The sequence below is a fragment of the Terrapene carolina genome, unplaced genomic scaffold (genome assembly GCF_002925995.2).
Source record: "Terrapene carolina triunguis isolate 2854851 unplaced genomic scaffold, T_m_triunguis-2.0 Scaffold89, whole genome shotgun sequence".
NCBI lineage: Eukaryota > Metazoa > Chordata > Testudines > Emydidae > Terrapene > Terrapene triunguis.
The window spans coordinates 734,686-750,030 of NW_020664440.1; the positions used below are offsets into that span (position 1 = coordinate 734,686).

General features: G+C 42.5%; 1 protein-coding gene across 1 annotated transcript in view; it reads right to left on the reverse strand.

Annotated features, from left to right (window-relative positions):
* Window positions 1-9,087: 9,087 nt before the first annotated feature.
* CUNH3orf67 (chromosome unknown C3orf67 homolog) overlaps window positions 9,088-15,345 on the reverse strand; it is a 179,919-nt gene continuing 173,661 nt past the window's right edge. The window contains exon 15 of the mRNA XM_029911205.1: window positions 9,088-9,789. Coding sequence (XP_029767065.1) covers window positions 9,677-9,789 — 113 coding nt within the window. The 3' untranslated portion in view covers window positions 9,088-9,676. The remainder of the gene's footprint in view (window positions 9,790-15,345) is intronic.

The following is a 15,345-nucleotide window of genomic DNA, read 5'->3' on the forward strand; positions in this document are numbered from 1 at the left end:
AGAGTCAATAAAGGCACCCACTTCTGGGGTACTGTGTGGCCTATTGGCTCGCTGGGGAAGTGGTGCGCCACCTAGGGGTGTGTGACGACCAGGGTAGGGGGACTTGGGCCCTCCCTGCTCCTCCGAGTCCCAGCCCAGGGTCAGCAGGGATCCTTCTGAAACATGCTCACTGGTTCCCCGGTTCAATCACTGGAGAAAAGTCTAAGTCCCCTGGGCTGCTTCCTACCCTTTCTCCCTTGGCGAGGCTCCGCGGTTCCCCCGGGTCTCTGGGGTCCTCCAGTGGCGTAGCTCCTGCCGGCGCGGTCCCTTTTCTGGGTTCATCAGGCTGCCTGGAGTCCGTCTGGAGCTCTGTGTGCCGTGGCCCTGTAGTCGGGGCCTGTAGCAGCTCCGGAGAGAGCCTGCAGTTTGCGTCCTCCCCCTTCAGTAGCCTGCCTAGACTGAATTGGGCTGCTTCCTTTTATACTCTGCCTCCAGCCTGAGCGTGCCCAGCAGAGTGGGAGGGGTGGGGCTTCCTCAGCCTGCAAAGCACAGTTAACCCTTTGGGGGCTGGTGAGGGGTAGGTACACCCCGTCACATATGGCTAAATGTAAATGTATTATCTAGGAACAAAGAATGCAGGCCATCATTTCAGGATGGGGGACAGTATCCTGGGAAGCAATGACTCTGAAAAAGATTGAGGGATGGTGACAGATAAACAGCAGAACATGGGCTCCCAGTGCAACACTGTGGCCAAAAGAGCTAACGTGATCCTGGGATGCATAAACAGGGGAATCCCGAGTAGGAGCAGAGAGGTTATTTGACCTCTGTATTTGGCACTGGTGCGACCGCTGCTGGAATCCTTTGTCCAGTTCTGGTGTCCACAATTCATGAATGATGTTGATAAACTGGAGAGGGTTGTTGCCTGATCTATTGTTTACTAATTATATTGATCAACTAGAAATCCCAGTTAATGCTCTGTGGGTTGGCAGGATCCTGCAATCAGACCCAGAAGGATTAGAGTTATTACAAGGATGAGGTCCCTGGTGTGCACGAAGGAGAGATTACATTTAGGAAAGGCATTCTGTCTGTATAATAATTGTATTTAGCACAACTAGCAAAGCCACAAACACTCCAACCCAGGAAAGAAGGTAGAGATAATATAAAATGAGCATCTGAGCATTCATATATTCACACCATACCTTGCAGAAAAACCCAAAATGTTAGTCAACCTCCTTCTCCTCCTCCTCACCACCAGTGGTTGTCATCCTAACATCTTCCCAGGCATGCAGGCAGGGATACAGCTTTCATAATGGGTTATGCTGACACCAATATGCCTAATCCATATTCAGCAGGGGTTTCAGCCCGTCTTCCTTATTTGAACATCCACACCCCACTAATGTTGGGATGCCCTTCTTCCATAGGTCACTAGGCTTTTTACCTCAAGTCCATTAGTTGCCATGGCATTCTTGTGGTCAGACATCTGCTGACGTTACAACTTTAAAATATCTCAAGCCGGTATAAATTGACATCTTGGGGTTACCTGTCAGCAGTTTAGTCATACTCGTTGATTCTAGCATTCTATCTTGTGATATCTTATGATCTAAGTTACTCCTGGTTAGCTGTACATATGGACCTTATGCCTTGATCAGTTTAGCTAAACTATTGTCTGACAGGCCTTCCGACTTGTAGGCTCATTGGGTTACTGCCTTAACTTTGCCTTCCTCAGCAAATACCCTATACCTACAGGGTTCAGAGAAGAGCCATGAGAATGATTAAAGGGTTAGAAAACCTGCCATATATGATAGACTCCAGGAGCTCAATCTATGTAGTTTAACAAAAAGAAGGTTAAGGGGTTACTTGATCACAGTCTATAAGTATCTACATGGGGAACAAATATTTAATAATGGGCTCTTCAATCTAGCAGAGAAAGGTCTAACACCATCCAATGCCTGGAAGTTGAAGCTAGACAAATTCAGACTGGAAATAAGGCAAAAAATTTGAACAGTCAGAGTAATTAACTGTTGGATCAACTTACCAAGGGTCGCTGTGGAATCTCCATCATGGACAATTATGAAATCAAGATTGGATGTTTTTCCAAAAGCTCTGCTCTAGGAATTATTTTGGACGACAGTCATAGGCACTTGTAAATCTCCACTCTGAGTTCGTTCCTCCTTCTAAGAAATTTTCTCTGATGGCTGAGGTTCATGTGTTGTTGTGACAGATTTCTGTTACCAATCTGCCTGAGGTGTCAGGTGATCAGGCTGAAGCCACAGGAACTTTAGGGGAGGAGATGACGAAACACACCAAGGGTCTAAGTTTAAAGCTTTATTAATAAAATAATAAAATAACAGTAGAGAGTGAAGGGTGCTCCCCACGTCACTCAGAGGAAGGAAGAAAGCGTTAGTGCCTCAAGCCCTAAGCCACTTTCATACTCATACACGCTCTACCCTAGGCTGGCCAAGCCTGGGTGTAACGTAAGAAGAGAGGGAAGGGTGGATAGGAGTTCTGTCCTGGGCCCAGGTCATCTGGGGTCCGCTGCGATCTCCAAATTGCTCCAGCTCTCAGGAGGGTTTTAAGTCCAGGGTTCCTTTGGGGGTGTTTCATTCCGCGACCTCTGTTCCCGGTGCTCTTTGTACCAGTCCAAACCGGCTTTCTGTGGTCTCAACTTTTCCAAAACACATCGGCTCCAGACACACCGGTGGGACTTTGTTTCCCCCCGTGTTGGCCTTCGCTGTCTCGTTCGTTTTGGGCTGCTTCCGCAGGTCTGTCTGTTTAGCTGAATTCTCCTTTCTCACAGCTGGTTGAGGGGGGGGATCCAGGCCCCCCTCTTTCTTGGCAGGCTGTGAGCTGCGGCCTTGGGCTGGAGTCGGTGCTTTATCTTTTGACTGAGAAGCTGGAGTGTTGAGTTAACCCGTTCTCTGCTCTTTTCCTCCTTCCCCCTTTTGGCCTCTTGCTCCCTGCAAGGGAATCTTCCATTCCACACTCACTCACACCTTTGACCCTTCCCAAAACGCGATGCTTGCAACAGTGTTAGCAATATACAATGCTGATCTGCCTTCCCCAGGGGACCCCTTGAGGGAGGGGGCCATTGGGGTGTGACATTGTCATCTGAGGCACCAGAAGTTTTTGCCCTTGAATAGAGGAGGAGGTGCAAAGACTCTGATCTCAAGTGCCTGGGCCACATCCACACCAAGAGTGGAATATATATATGGACAAGCACTTAAAGAAAAAATCCCCAATCCCTTTAAAAGCTGGTTGATTGAAAGGAGGGTTGCCAACCTTACCAGTTTGAAACAAGCCCACACGTGACATGTACAAGCTATAGACACAGGGTCCAAGGTCTTTGACTGATGAGTTTCATTCAAGACTTGCCAACCGCAGACAGCATCTACCAAACTAGCTGATTCTTGCAACTTCACAGCTCATCTAGAAAGCATTGATGAGGCATTATTAAAACTGATTGCATTTCAAAACTTCTCTATGCTCAGGGATCAGTTGCTGGGCTGCCTGCAGATAGCCTGAAAATCTTATCCCATCACAGTTTTTATGTGTTTGGAAGCACACCCTAGTGTGAATTATACAATTCTTATGAATCACAAATCAAAACATTGTACATAACTGCTAGGAGCAAATCTATGTGTTTCCTTAAGTCTTGCCACGTTCAGCATAAATCCTGACTTTGATAAATTGGCTGAAGAAAAGAATCAATAACATGCTCCACCTTAGTAATGCTTTAGTTCGAGGCTCTTAGAATGATGATGAAGAAGAATGTCAGTAACAACAGCTACGCCTTGTGTGGGTCTGTACACGGTGCTGGAGTTCACATTATGATGGTAATGCAGCCCACAAGATGTCAAACAGACAATGCTGCTCATTAAGACAAAAAGGACAAACATCCCAACATAATGCTATTGGAGCGCATTCCTCACACGCAAAATACATGTCATAGTGACAGGACACACAAACTATGTGCCAACATCCCCCTCTGAAGCAGCAATAGACTTGTATACAGTTCCTCCCTCCGCTGGCCCGATTATACTTTATTTAGGCTCTATATTGTTGCCAGCAGCATAGTATCTGAGCATTTAGCTGCTGAGCCGTACCCAGAAGCTCCTCATTCACTTTTCCTGCTACCCAGTGAACTTAACTGCAATTTTAGGTGGATGGAGACAAGATTCAGTTTAAAATAAATTCCGGTGCAATCTTTGCTGAAACCCTCAATTCTGGGTCTCTGTGTGCTTTTCTGTAGGACATCTTCTGTGAAAGCTCTAGGAGAGAGACAGTGAAGTGAACTCTAGCCCACCCCCAGGTCACAACAATTTCTGACAAGCATTTTAAACAAATTCATGAAAATATTTTGGTCAATACCAATTTAAGATGTACTCATCTTTGATTAAATGTGGGACTTTTCCCCAATTCTAAATACTATAGGGAGTTCCTGATGGTGTTTAACACATTTACCATATGGAGAACAAATGATTTCCACTATTCTCTCATCATTGCTGATAAGCAGTAACCTGATCCAAGGAGCACTGAGAAGAAAGAAGCCACAGTAATTAAATTCACCCCATGCCAATTTGACAAATTGAGCCCAACGGGAATGTGCATAAATTGAACCCGGCTGATTAATACTCCTGCTATAGGTGTAGTTGCCTCCTCGCCTGGAGTTACTGATTAGGGGAAAGACCTTTTTCCAATATACCAAAGGTGATGTGGTTACATCCACTAGCTCATAGCCGAGCAATACACTTTTGCCTATTATGGCCTTTACAACAGGGCTTATTAGGGGCTGGCTCCCTTGATTGTACTACTGGAGAGGGGGAAATGATTTGCCCACCGGGGCACCTTCAGACACATATTTTTCCCATCTATGAATTGACACCTAATCTATGGCTAAAGTAGTCTCATTAGTCCAGGTTATAAACTTAGAACTATCCCATATCTTGGTTATTAGTAGGGGTGTCAATTAATCGCAGTTAATTCATGCGATTAACTAAAAAAAATACATGGGTGTGTTTTTATTTTTGATGGCGCGTCCCTGGCGAAGAAACATCTCTTCTACCAGAGCCTTAGCAGTGGCAGAACAGCTGTGTTAACCTTTTAAGGGAATTGCTTTCACCCACTTTGAAAGAGATCCACTACCTCCTACCTTTTGTGTAAGACAGAGTGGTCCCACAAAATCAGTTCAGAGGGCTTAATTGGTCCCCTGATGTCTTTCAAAGGGAACATTTACACCGAGAGTTTTAACTCCAAAGTTGGATTTACAATATTTTATTTTCCTTGTATAGGATTTAAAATTAGGGATTAAGTCCTTTTGCCTTCCCTTAATCAAAGAAATTCAATGGGAGTGACAGGTTGGATCACAAACACGTAAGAGTCTGTTTACATCACACCCATATGATCCCTTTTTGGAGAATAAATTAGCTTTATTATTTGGACATACAGAGGGTCCATTCGACCTTCCACCTTGAGAACATAAAGGGGGTTGGTAGGGCAAGAGGCTAAAACACTAATACAACATAACAGCGGGATGTGTAAGAGGTGAACCATTTGAGCAGGCAAACCCTCAAATACCAGAAGGACAAACATTTTATAAGGGCATTATATACCCAAACAGAATCCTAAAAGAATACAATTCACATATGAATTGACAATACACCACAACATTCCATTCCAGTACATTATGATTAGCTGAATCAACCTATAATCCAAAAGACCAGGTTAATCCCAATCTCAGTTATCAGGAAACACTGAGGTTTGGTAGGGTCTCATCTCAAGATCAGGCCCAGTGTTAGAATTACTATTACGTGGGGAACCCTGACATAGACGGTTGCAACACTCACACTTAGGAAAAGCCTTCCGTAATTGCAAGGTTTTTTAACAGTATTAGCAAATTCGGAAACACTCCTACCCAGCAAGGCTAGATAGAAATAATACAGAATGAGCATCTGAGCATTTATATACTCACACCATCCCTTGCAGAAAGACCTGAAAGTCATCCTCGTCATCCTCACCATCACCACCACCACCACCACCAGTGGTCGTTGTCTTGGCATCTCCCAAGGCACACAGGTCAGGATAAAACTTTTATAATGGGTTATGCTGACATCACTATGCCTAATGCATGTTCAACAGGGGTTTCAGCCCCTTTTCCTTATTTGAACTTCCACACCCCACTAATGTTGGGGTGCCCTTCTTCCGTATGTTACTAGGCCTTTTACCTCAAGTTCATTAGCATGTACGTCCATTAGTTGCCATGGCATTCTTGTGCTCAGACATCTGCTGATGTTCCAACTTGAAACTATCTCAAGCGGTATAAACTGACATTGTGAGGTTACCTGTCAGCCATTTAGTCAGTCCAGCATTCTATCGGGTGAGATCTTACAATCAAGGCTACGATTCTGTCACGGAGGTCCTGGTGTCCGTCACTTTCGAGGACCACTTCTGGGACAGGGCTGGAATAGCTGTCAGCCCCGGGGCTGCTGGAGCAGCAGTTGCCAGAACAGCTGATCAGCGGCCAGCCCGGGGCCAACAGAACAGCTGTCTGGTGGCCAGCCCCGGGGCTGCCGGAATAGCAGTCCCCAGCCTGCAGGAGCAGCAGCTGGGATTGGGTCAGCCCCTGCTGCAGGAGTAGCACCGCTCTCTTTGTCCCCCTCACCCGGGTATTTTTAGTACAAGTCAGGGACAGGTCACAGGCTTCTGTGATTTTCTGTTTATTGCCTGTGACCTGTCCCTGACTTGTACTAAAAATACCCATGACAAAATCTTAGCCTTACTTATGATCCAGGTTTACTCCTCGTTAGCTGCTTATGCTAAGGCTTTTTGGGCCCTGTGCCTTGATCAGTTTTAGCTAAACTATGTCTGATAGGCCCGGAGGCTTGTAGGCTCATTGGGTTCCTGCCTTAACTTATACCTATGCCTTCCTTGGCAAATACCTACACCTACAGGCTAGCTCTGAAGATGGGGGTAACATGGCAGGAACCCCTAGAAGAAAGGACGACTTACCCTAAGTATGGCCTTACTAGATAGTCAGGGATCTAAGGATGGAGCCTTCGATCGGCGGCGGCAATTGAAAAAAAAAAGAAAAAGCCGCGATCGGCGGTGGCAGTTCAGCGGCAGGTCCTTCGCTCCTAGAGGGAGTGAGGGACCTGCCGCCCCCGAATTGCCGCAGGTGCCGCCCCTCTCCCTTGGCCGCCCCAAGCACCTGCTTGTTAAGCTGGTGCCTGGAGCCGGCCCTGGATGGAGCTATCAATGCCTCCTGTAAGTGGAAGTCCTTCAGATACTTCTTCCGGTTTTCCATATTCTCTGTATCCATCCAACAATATTTGTAGACTGTATCGTCACAGAGCACCTGCTGAGTGCAGCTGTTACAAACACTCCTTGCTGGGGAGTGACTCTCACCAAGATACATGGAACACAGCAAATACATTGGTCCGTGGCAGACTCTGACTCTTGCACGATGGACACTTCTTACAGCCAGCCACTTTGCCACGGTAAGCCATGGTTCAAAACCAGCAGCGAACAAGGCCTGATCACAAGGCAGCCCTGGCAGCAGGCAATACAAAGGACAGAAAAGATCTGGTTTCAAAAACCACCAGAGAAGAGAGTAGATCAACATAAACCCCCATAATTATCCTGAAACGAACAATGTGTTTCTAAGAACAATTGCCAGAAATACAGTGGGCACTACAGAGAGAGAGAGACTCAGAATGCCCGGAGCTAAATGGTGCTGGAAGGAGGGAGGTTGGGTCTGCACAACCTTTTATAGCCTAGAAGGAAGTGACTATCCCATAAGTGAGGATCAGCCAAGGCAATTCTCACGGTCAGAAACATGATTTCAATGCACATTTAAACTGACTATAGGAGTCACAAAAAAGGGTCTAAAACTGCTTGGCAGAAATATGTTGAGGCAGAGTAAGTGAATTACATCAGTACAGTATCTGTCTTCCTGCAGATTCGGTTGGCACGCTTACTTGAATCCATTGGTGATGGTATGCTTAAGCCTGCCAAGGAAGCCGACTACATGATCTGATCTTATGCCAAGCTCCTATTAACAACTGCATTTTCTATTGATGCCAGGATGTTCATTAACTGGGATCCATAATTACCAATAATTTAGAGACAGACCATTTTCCATCACTTGCCAGTTGTAACCTAAACCTGACCTCAGAATGCTTTATTCTTAGCAAAAATTCACAGAATAATCATCTTGCAAATGCCTGTTGTGCTACAGCATAGATATAATCAAGCAGAGGGGCAGAACACTAGAAATGCCTGTAGATCGCTTTTGCCCAGGGAGTAAAGCATTCCCAATCAGGATTGGGGGGGCGCCTTGTGCTTGGTGCTGTTCAAATTCAGACACGCAGACAGGGCATCCAGCTCTGCAAGCTTATAACCTAACTTAAGGCAAGGTGAAACAAGTGAGCAACACACAACAGGAGGGAAGATGCAGGAAGAGTAATCAAAATGCATGGCTACATAAGCTAGAAAGTGCAAAATGTGGGTAAATCCAAATCAATAACTTTTTAAGGGATTCCAAAGCCAGCAGGGACCATTGTGATTACGTAGCCTGAGCTCCTGTGTAGCACGGGCCGGAGAACTTCCCCAGAGTAATTACAGAGCAAAAAGTACAATTTGGTTTAATCAGATCCCATCTTTTGCTGGGAGGTGTAACACAGCGGCTGTACGTGCACTTGAAAAGTGTGCTGAGAGTGCATCTCCATATACGAGTGCTACACATAGCTTCCTCCCTAGGAACCCACGTCTATCCATAGCTCCTGTGAACACCACTCCCACCCTTTGGAAGAGGGAATCCGTGAAGTGAGATTCATCACTACACTTTGGGATCAGGGAGTTTTCCAGTCAGATATCAAATCTCTCTTGTGGTTTGGAGTCACAGCTTGACCATGCACATGCTGGGTCAGCTTTGAACAGCATTGCACTGTATGAACTATACCACTCGAGTGTTTGGATTCTGTACCTCTGTGCCAAACAGTCGAATGAGGGGATTGTGACAAAACCCAAGAAACGTTCATACAACCCAAAAATATGAAATGAAGAGGCTTTAAATCTGCTAGCAGTAATCCAGTGTATTACAGTAACCTTATAACGATTATAAGTGGATAAGATTTCTCAAAAGCAGTTACTCTAATGCCATTTAATCAGTACGGAGACTTTCCTGGAGAGGAAGGAAGATGATGTTCTTTCTGGTGAATAAGGAGAGAGAGCCCATGGAGCACATGCCTTTGAACATCACACGCCATTTCCTGGAGTACAAAGTTTAAGGTATCATGGAATCCATTTAAACGAACATCTGATAAGCAGTAATGAAAAAATACATTGTCTTTGTATGAAGCCATAATTTACATATTAACACTGAAAAACCTTTTGATTCCACCTAATTTGTTCACACACAGAATCTTTCAATATTTAATATAAAACAAACTAGTCTCACAAGCAACTGTCAAAGCCACGAGAGCTTGTGCACTGTGATGTTCTACTGTATCATAACAACACAAAACTACAAAAATAAGATGTTACACTATTTGTAAAATATATTCATTTGCTTGCAAAATGACTTACGGATTCAAACTTTTAAATTACGCAATAAAATGTTACATTCTGGTTAATACTTTACAGAGAAATAGATGTTAATTCTGTTCTGATGGAGAGCAATATTCTCTGAACCAGGAATTAGCTAAGCCAATTCATAGTATTTTCCAGTTTCTGGATCGAAGTAACAGTTTAGACATGGATCATACAAAAGAGTCAGAACTTCCTCATCCTCCTCAGCACTGAAGTCATCTTCACCTGTGTGAAGGGAGAAAAATAAGAGTAAAATTACCCTGCTAGTCACTCTTGAAACACAGCAAAAGCACCCTTCTATCACAGATGACAATCTGGCAGAGTGCCTCTTTAGGAGGGTGTAATCTCTTGGTTTTTGTGCAAAATACTAAAATTGTTACCGTTGAGGTTAACATTTATTCCTGTTTTCATTTGTGTTTCTAAAGGTTTATATTTATTGAGGTAAAATTATAATGCAAAGTTTGCCTAAGAACTGAAAGCACAGACAGTTTGCTGGAATAGTATATTAAAAGTTGGTCTAAAAATCTATCTATTGATAATGGGTCAAAGTATTCCTAACGGAGATCTTTCTCAAAGAATTGCTTAAATAATTGTATAATAGTATGCATAAAAAAGTACAGTGAACCAGCTCTTAATCTGTGAAAATGAAATTGTATTAACCATGAAAATGTTATAGATGAAAGAATCAGATAATCTAACGTAAAGCAAAAGGTCTTGATTTAGAGATTTGATCCTTGCTATGCTTGTCTCAGACAATTTACCTTTAAGCTTGCTAACTTATTATTTAATTTGATCAGATTTCTGTTGTTGAAAGTTATAAATGCATTAAATATAAGTAATTAAGTATGTACAAAATATTTCATTAATTGGCTTTAAACAGGTGGGTGGAGAAATTCTGTGTCAAAACTAATTTAACAAATTTATTACAATGTCAGTAGTGCTGTAATAGGTAAAGTTGGCATTTCTTTGACTATAAACTCCTTGTGTATTGGATCATGCTTCAAGTTGGTAAACAAACTTATCCAAAATGTTATTGGTTTGGGAACCAGAGATAGTGTTATTCTGATAAATCTTTTTTATGTATAGAGCAGCAGAAATAACAATTTAGATCCTGCTCCAGATTTTACTATCCCTAAACCAAAAATGGGTTCATTTAAAAAATATATAAAATTTGTAAGTAATTAGTCCTTAAGTATAGTGAGGCAGTGCACCATTTTGAAAAAAACCCACAGCAAATAAACTATGAAACGTTCAAGAAATGTAACCGAAAATTAATTTCTACACATGCACTATAATGACTGCATTTCCCACAGTCTTGACATCATACTGATCATTACATCATGACATTATAGGTGCATTACAGTTTTGTTATAACAGTAAAAAGATGTCAGTGCAAGTCTCTGGAAACCAAAGTTACAATGCAAAAACAAAAGTTTGGTGATCATGTGCGCCAAATTCTGATGTCAGTTACGCCGTATAGATACATAGTGCATGGAATCCACAGATCTATCCCCTGTTGCCCATTCCCAACTTCTGGCAAACAGAGACTAGGGCCACTTCAGAGTTTTTGCATCCCAGGTTTTGCATCCCCGCCCATCCTGGCTAATACCCATTGATGGATCTATCCTCCATGAACTTTTGCTATTGGCTTCAATGGGGCCAGATTTTCACCCAGTAACTCTACTAGAGAACATGGTCAGATGACACGCAAGAAAATTTAGCAATACTTCATTTCACTAAAAGGATTAATGTCAATTCAGTTTCTACTAACACTAAAGAAGTTTGTTACTGCTACCACAAGCAATATGCACCCTTACTACAACTTCCTGGTTCCTAGACTTTACAGCATGTTAGACATTTTGTAGAAAAACTTGCATCTTGCAAGATAACGCCATTAGTGATTTTTTTCCAGGTAGCAGAACAGCCAATAAGAATTGGGTCTACCTCAGTTCCAACAACTACTGAAATACAAGGTACAGAGGAATTGGAGTACATTTTTATAATATTTCTACTGCTTTCTGGCAATTCAACATTTCTATTTCTTGAATGTCAGTTTGTACATTAACCCTGATTGTACAAGATTGTAATGTAGGAGTCTGATTTTCTAGCCCATCATCCATTACAGGTGAAGGGCATATGAAAACTCTCAGCGCCAAAGAGTTAATAGGATGCAGTCAGCTAATAAATCAGTTTAAATCTAATATTTTGAGCATTATGTTAACTGCAAGAATGTTTTTAGGATATGGAAATCAATTTTTAGCCCCAAGTACAAGTACACTGATAGCGCTAAAGATGGATATGTACTATAAACATTTTGTATAGTAAAGTTCTTTTCTCAGTTCTGTCTTTTATAAAAGTTAAATGTAAGTTATGATATATAACTTTTTGATAGGAAACAATTCACAGTTGAAAGCAATCTGTATCTTGCATTTCCATCCTAAATGTTTACCTCTTGCTCAGAACAGTAATGCAAATCATGTGGTTTGTATGCGCTGCTACCTCATAATAAGTAATAGCCTGTTATGCTAACAGCACCAGTTTCACAACACTCAGAATCTATTTACAGCTGGGATTGCACTACGATATATAGGTTATATGATCAAGTGGCCAAAAAATAGGCTGGTGTGTTAGATGCGCACAGAAATACAGGTTACTTGTCTGTACGGTAAGTAGAGTTCTTTGAGATGTTTGTCCTCGTGGGTGCTCCCCATCAGGGCACCCTTGATGAGAGATTTTTCATCAACAGTGTCAGTGGGTCTGCACCTGCACCCCACACAGCCTTGTGGTCCGGAAAAGGGCATATAGGGAGGTGTAGTCTTGCCATCGCTCCACTTCCTTCTCAGCTACAAAGCCCAGCAGCAGGACTCCGCATCCGAGGGAAAGAGGGCAGGTGGAGCAGCACCTCTAGAGACAAAACATCTGGAAGAACTCTAGTTACTGTACAGGTAAGTAACCTCTCCTTCTTCAACACTGAATTTCGTCTCCCATTTGGTTGCCCAATCTCCCAGTTTTGTGAGATCCCTTTGTAACTCTTTGCAGTTTGCTTTGGACTTAACTATCTTGAGGGCCACAACAGCGGAACAGGCCTATTTGAGAACTTGTCAGTTCTCTGCATCTGTGAAGGCGGATGAGAGCTGCAGCAGGACGGAGACCTCCAGTTGTCTCAGACTCCCCCGCCACTGGGTCCAGGGCTCCTTCCTGTCAAGTTTCGTGAGGTTGTTGCCTGCACACTGGCTCCCCCACGTTAAATGATGTCATGCAGAGGCCTCTGCCAAGGGTGTTAACATCTCTCACTACCAAAGTCCTGTGGTGATGGATGAGTGGTGGTGGGAAGAGGAGCACTGAGCTTTGGGAGTCCCTACTCACAAATCTGCCTGCAGGTGGCAGCCGTGTGTTGGTCATCTTGCACTTGGACTTGTGAGACAGAAGTGCAATTTCGGCAGCTGCCACTGTGACTGAGCAGTCCTTTTCATGATCCCGTCTGCTCATCCTGAAAGGGGAAGGGGCTAGAAAAGGTGCCCTGAACATAGGCTGTCTCAATGCTCTCCTGGCTGGCTGGCCATGTCCACCGGGATTACTCTACCTACGCTCAGAACATCCAAAGCAAAATAAGGAAGTTCACCACTTGGAACGTTCGCACTTTCATGGATTCCCCGAACAGTGACTGTCCTGCAAAAAGAACTGCCATAAGAGCTAGAGAACTTGAAAGATTTGACATCAACATTGCTGCCCTACATGAGACCCGTTGAGCAGACGAAGACCAACTGAAAGAAGATGGAGGTGGCTATACCTTCTTTTGGAAAGGAAAGACATCTGAAGAGAGGCATATTCATGGGGTTGGTTTTGCCATCAAGAACAAAATTGCTAACCAGCTTTTAGAACTCCCTATGGGTATTAACGAATGTCTCATGACTCTTCATCTGAAACTCAGTAACAACCAGTATCCCAAGGTCATTAGTGTGTACACTCCCAAACTGGACGATGACGAAGACAACAAGGAGCAGTTCTACTGTGCTCTTGATGAAGTTCTCACTGCCACAGCCAGGGAAGACAAGCTTATCCTCATAGGTGACTTCATGGGTCACCTATTTTTTCATATGAAAGATATCAAATAAAATTTAATGGATTCTAAATCATAAACATCAATGACCAAAGGAAAATAAAACTTTTAAAGATATCAAACATATTGGCTCAAATTTTGCTCTCAATTACATCTCTGCAACACTATTGACTAGAAGTCTATTTCTTTGACGCCTGGATACATCTCTGGATATGTTTCTAAAGGAGCACATGCTTAAGAATGTATTGTAAACTTTAAAGTGCAGTGGTTTTTATGGAATATTGGCCATTTGAGTATTTCCCTTGCATTATGCCCAAAATAAAGAATATCTTCCAAATTTTTTATTAACATGAGCAAAATTATATTGACTTTTTTGTTTTAGGATACTGTTAAAGAAGTATATAAAAGATGACAAGGATATTTTGTATGAGTTATAAATAATTACTGGTGTTCATTACTGATATGATTTTGTTATCTTTGGCACTTGGGTATTCATGATTTCAGAGTCATAAATTCTTGAAGACTGGGTGTTGCTATTTGTACAACTTCCCAAGATAGATTAGAAAATTAACTATTAAACTAACATGTTGTTTAAAATAAAGATTGCAGAGCAGAGGGTGTTGGTATGAACATTCTGATCCCATTCACCAAGCAGTTCAGGAATTTAAGGGTAAGTACTAGCATGCAGTTCTTCTGTCAGTGAACCTGAGTTAAAGGATTAAGGGAAAAAAACATGCATCGCACTAAAGCTCTAACAGGTTTAAACAGAATAGGACATTTTTGTATAATGTCTTTCATACAAAGTACTGCAAACACCCAGTTACCACTTACAGGTCCAATTTTGTCTTGTTTTTGCAGCTCCAAGGGGTTTGTCCATTCAAGATGGCTACAAGTACATTTAAACACTGCTATCGACTCACACACACATAAAATATTTTATCATTAAAGCAAGTTAATTTATGAGCATTTCACAAATTACCTTGGTCAGAGATTCTAGTGAGAATAATAAGGAAAAAACAACAAATTAGCAAATATGCTTCTGTGCCACTTTCTGAATGAAATCTTTCAATTTTCAACCTTATGGAAATTCTAGGGTTACCGCAGCAAGTTTTGGATTCCATAATACTGACATCAAGAATCATCTCAGGCCCCTATCAGAAATATATGTCTAACATGCTTTTAACTCAAGGATTACTGTCCCATTCTCTTTGGTTTATTTAGGCCACTTAACATAACATATTATTCAATTCTTCAAAGCAAGGTCCCCTCTTGACAGCAGAGTTCTATTTTGCTGTCATAAGCAATTACAAATGTACACCTATGAAAAGATTCCCAATTTGAGGGGCAAAATCTATTTTAGACAGTAAATCACTGAGACATGTTCATCCCTTGGGCAGCCAAAATACACAGCTGAGATTTATGAGATCTCACACTGAATTCTCTGTACCTGGTGAAAAATGTAGGAACCTCTTCTATTCCCTAGGGTAGCAGAAAAGGAAAAAGGACCTTTGTGGAAAGAGATGTATTTATTTTAATTCTATTGTTGTTCACTGTCCTATTTCAGGACACGTTCTTTGTCATCCTCCAGCCAGAGCCGGATTTAGGGATGCTAGGCTCGGAGTGCTGTTTTTGTTGTTAGCGACAAAAGAGAAAATAGAATGTTTGAAGTAACATGTTTCAGGTATTCCGTATGTGGATTCATTTTTCACTAACCTTCTAGA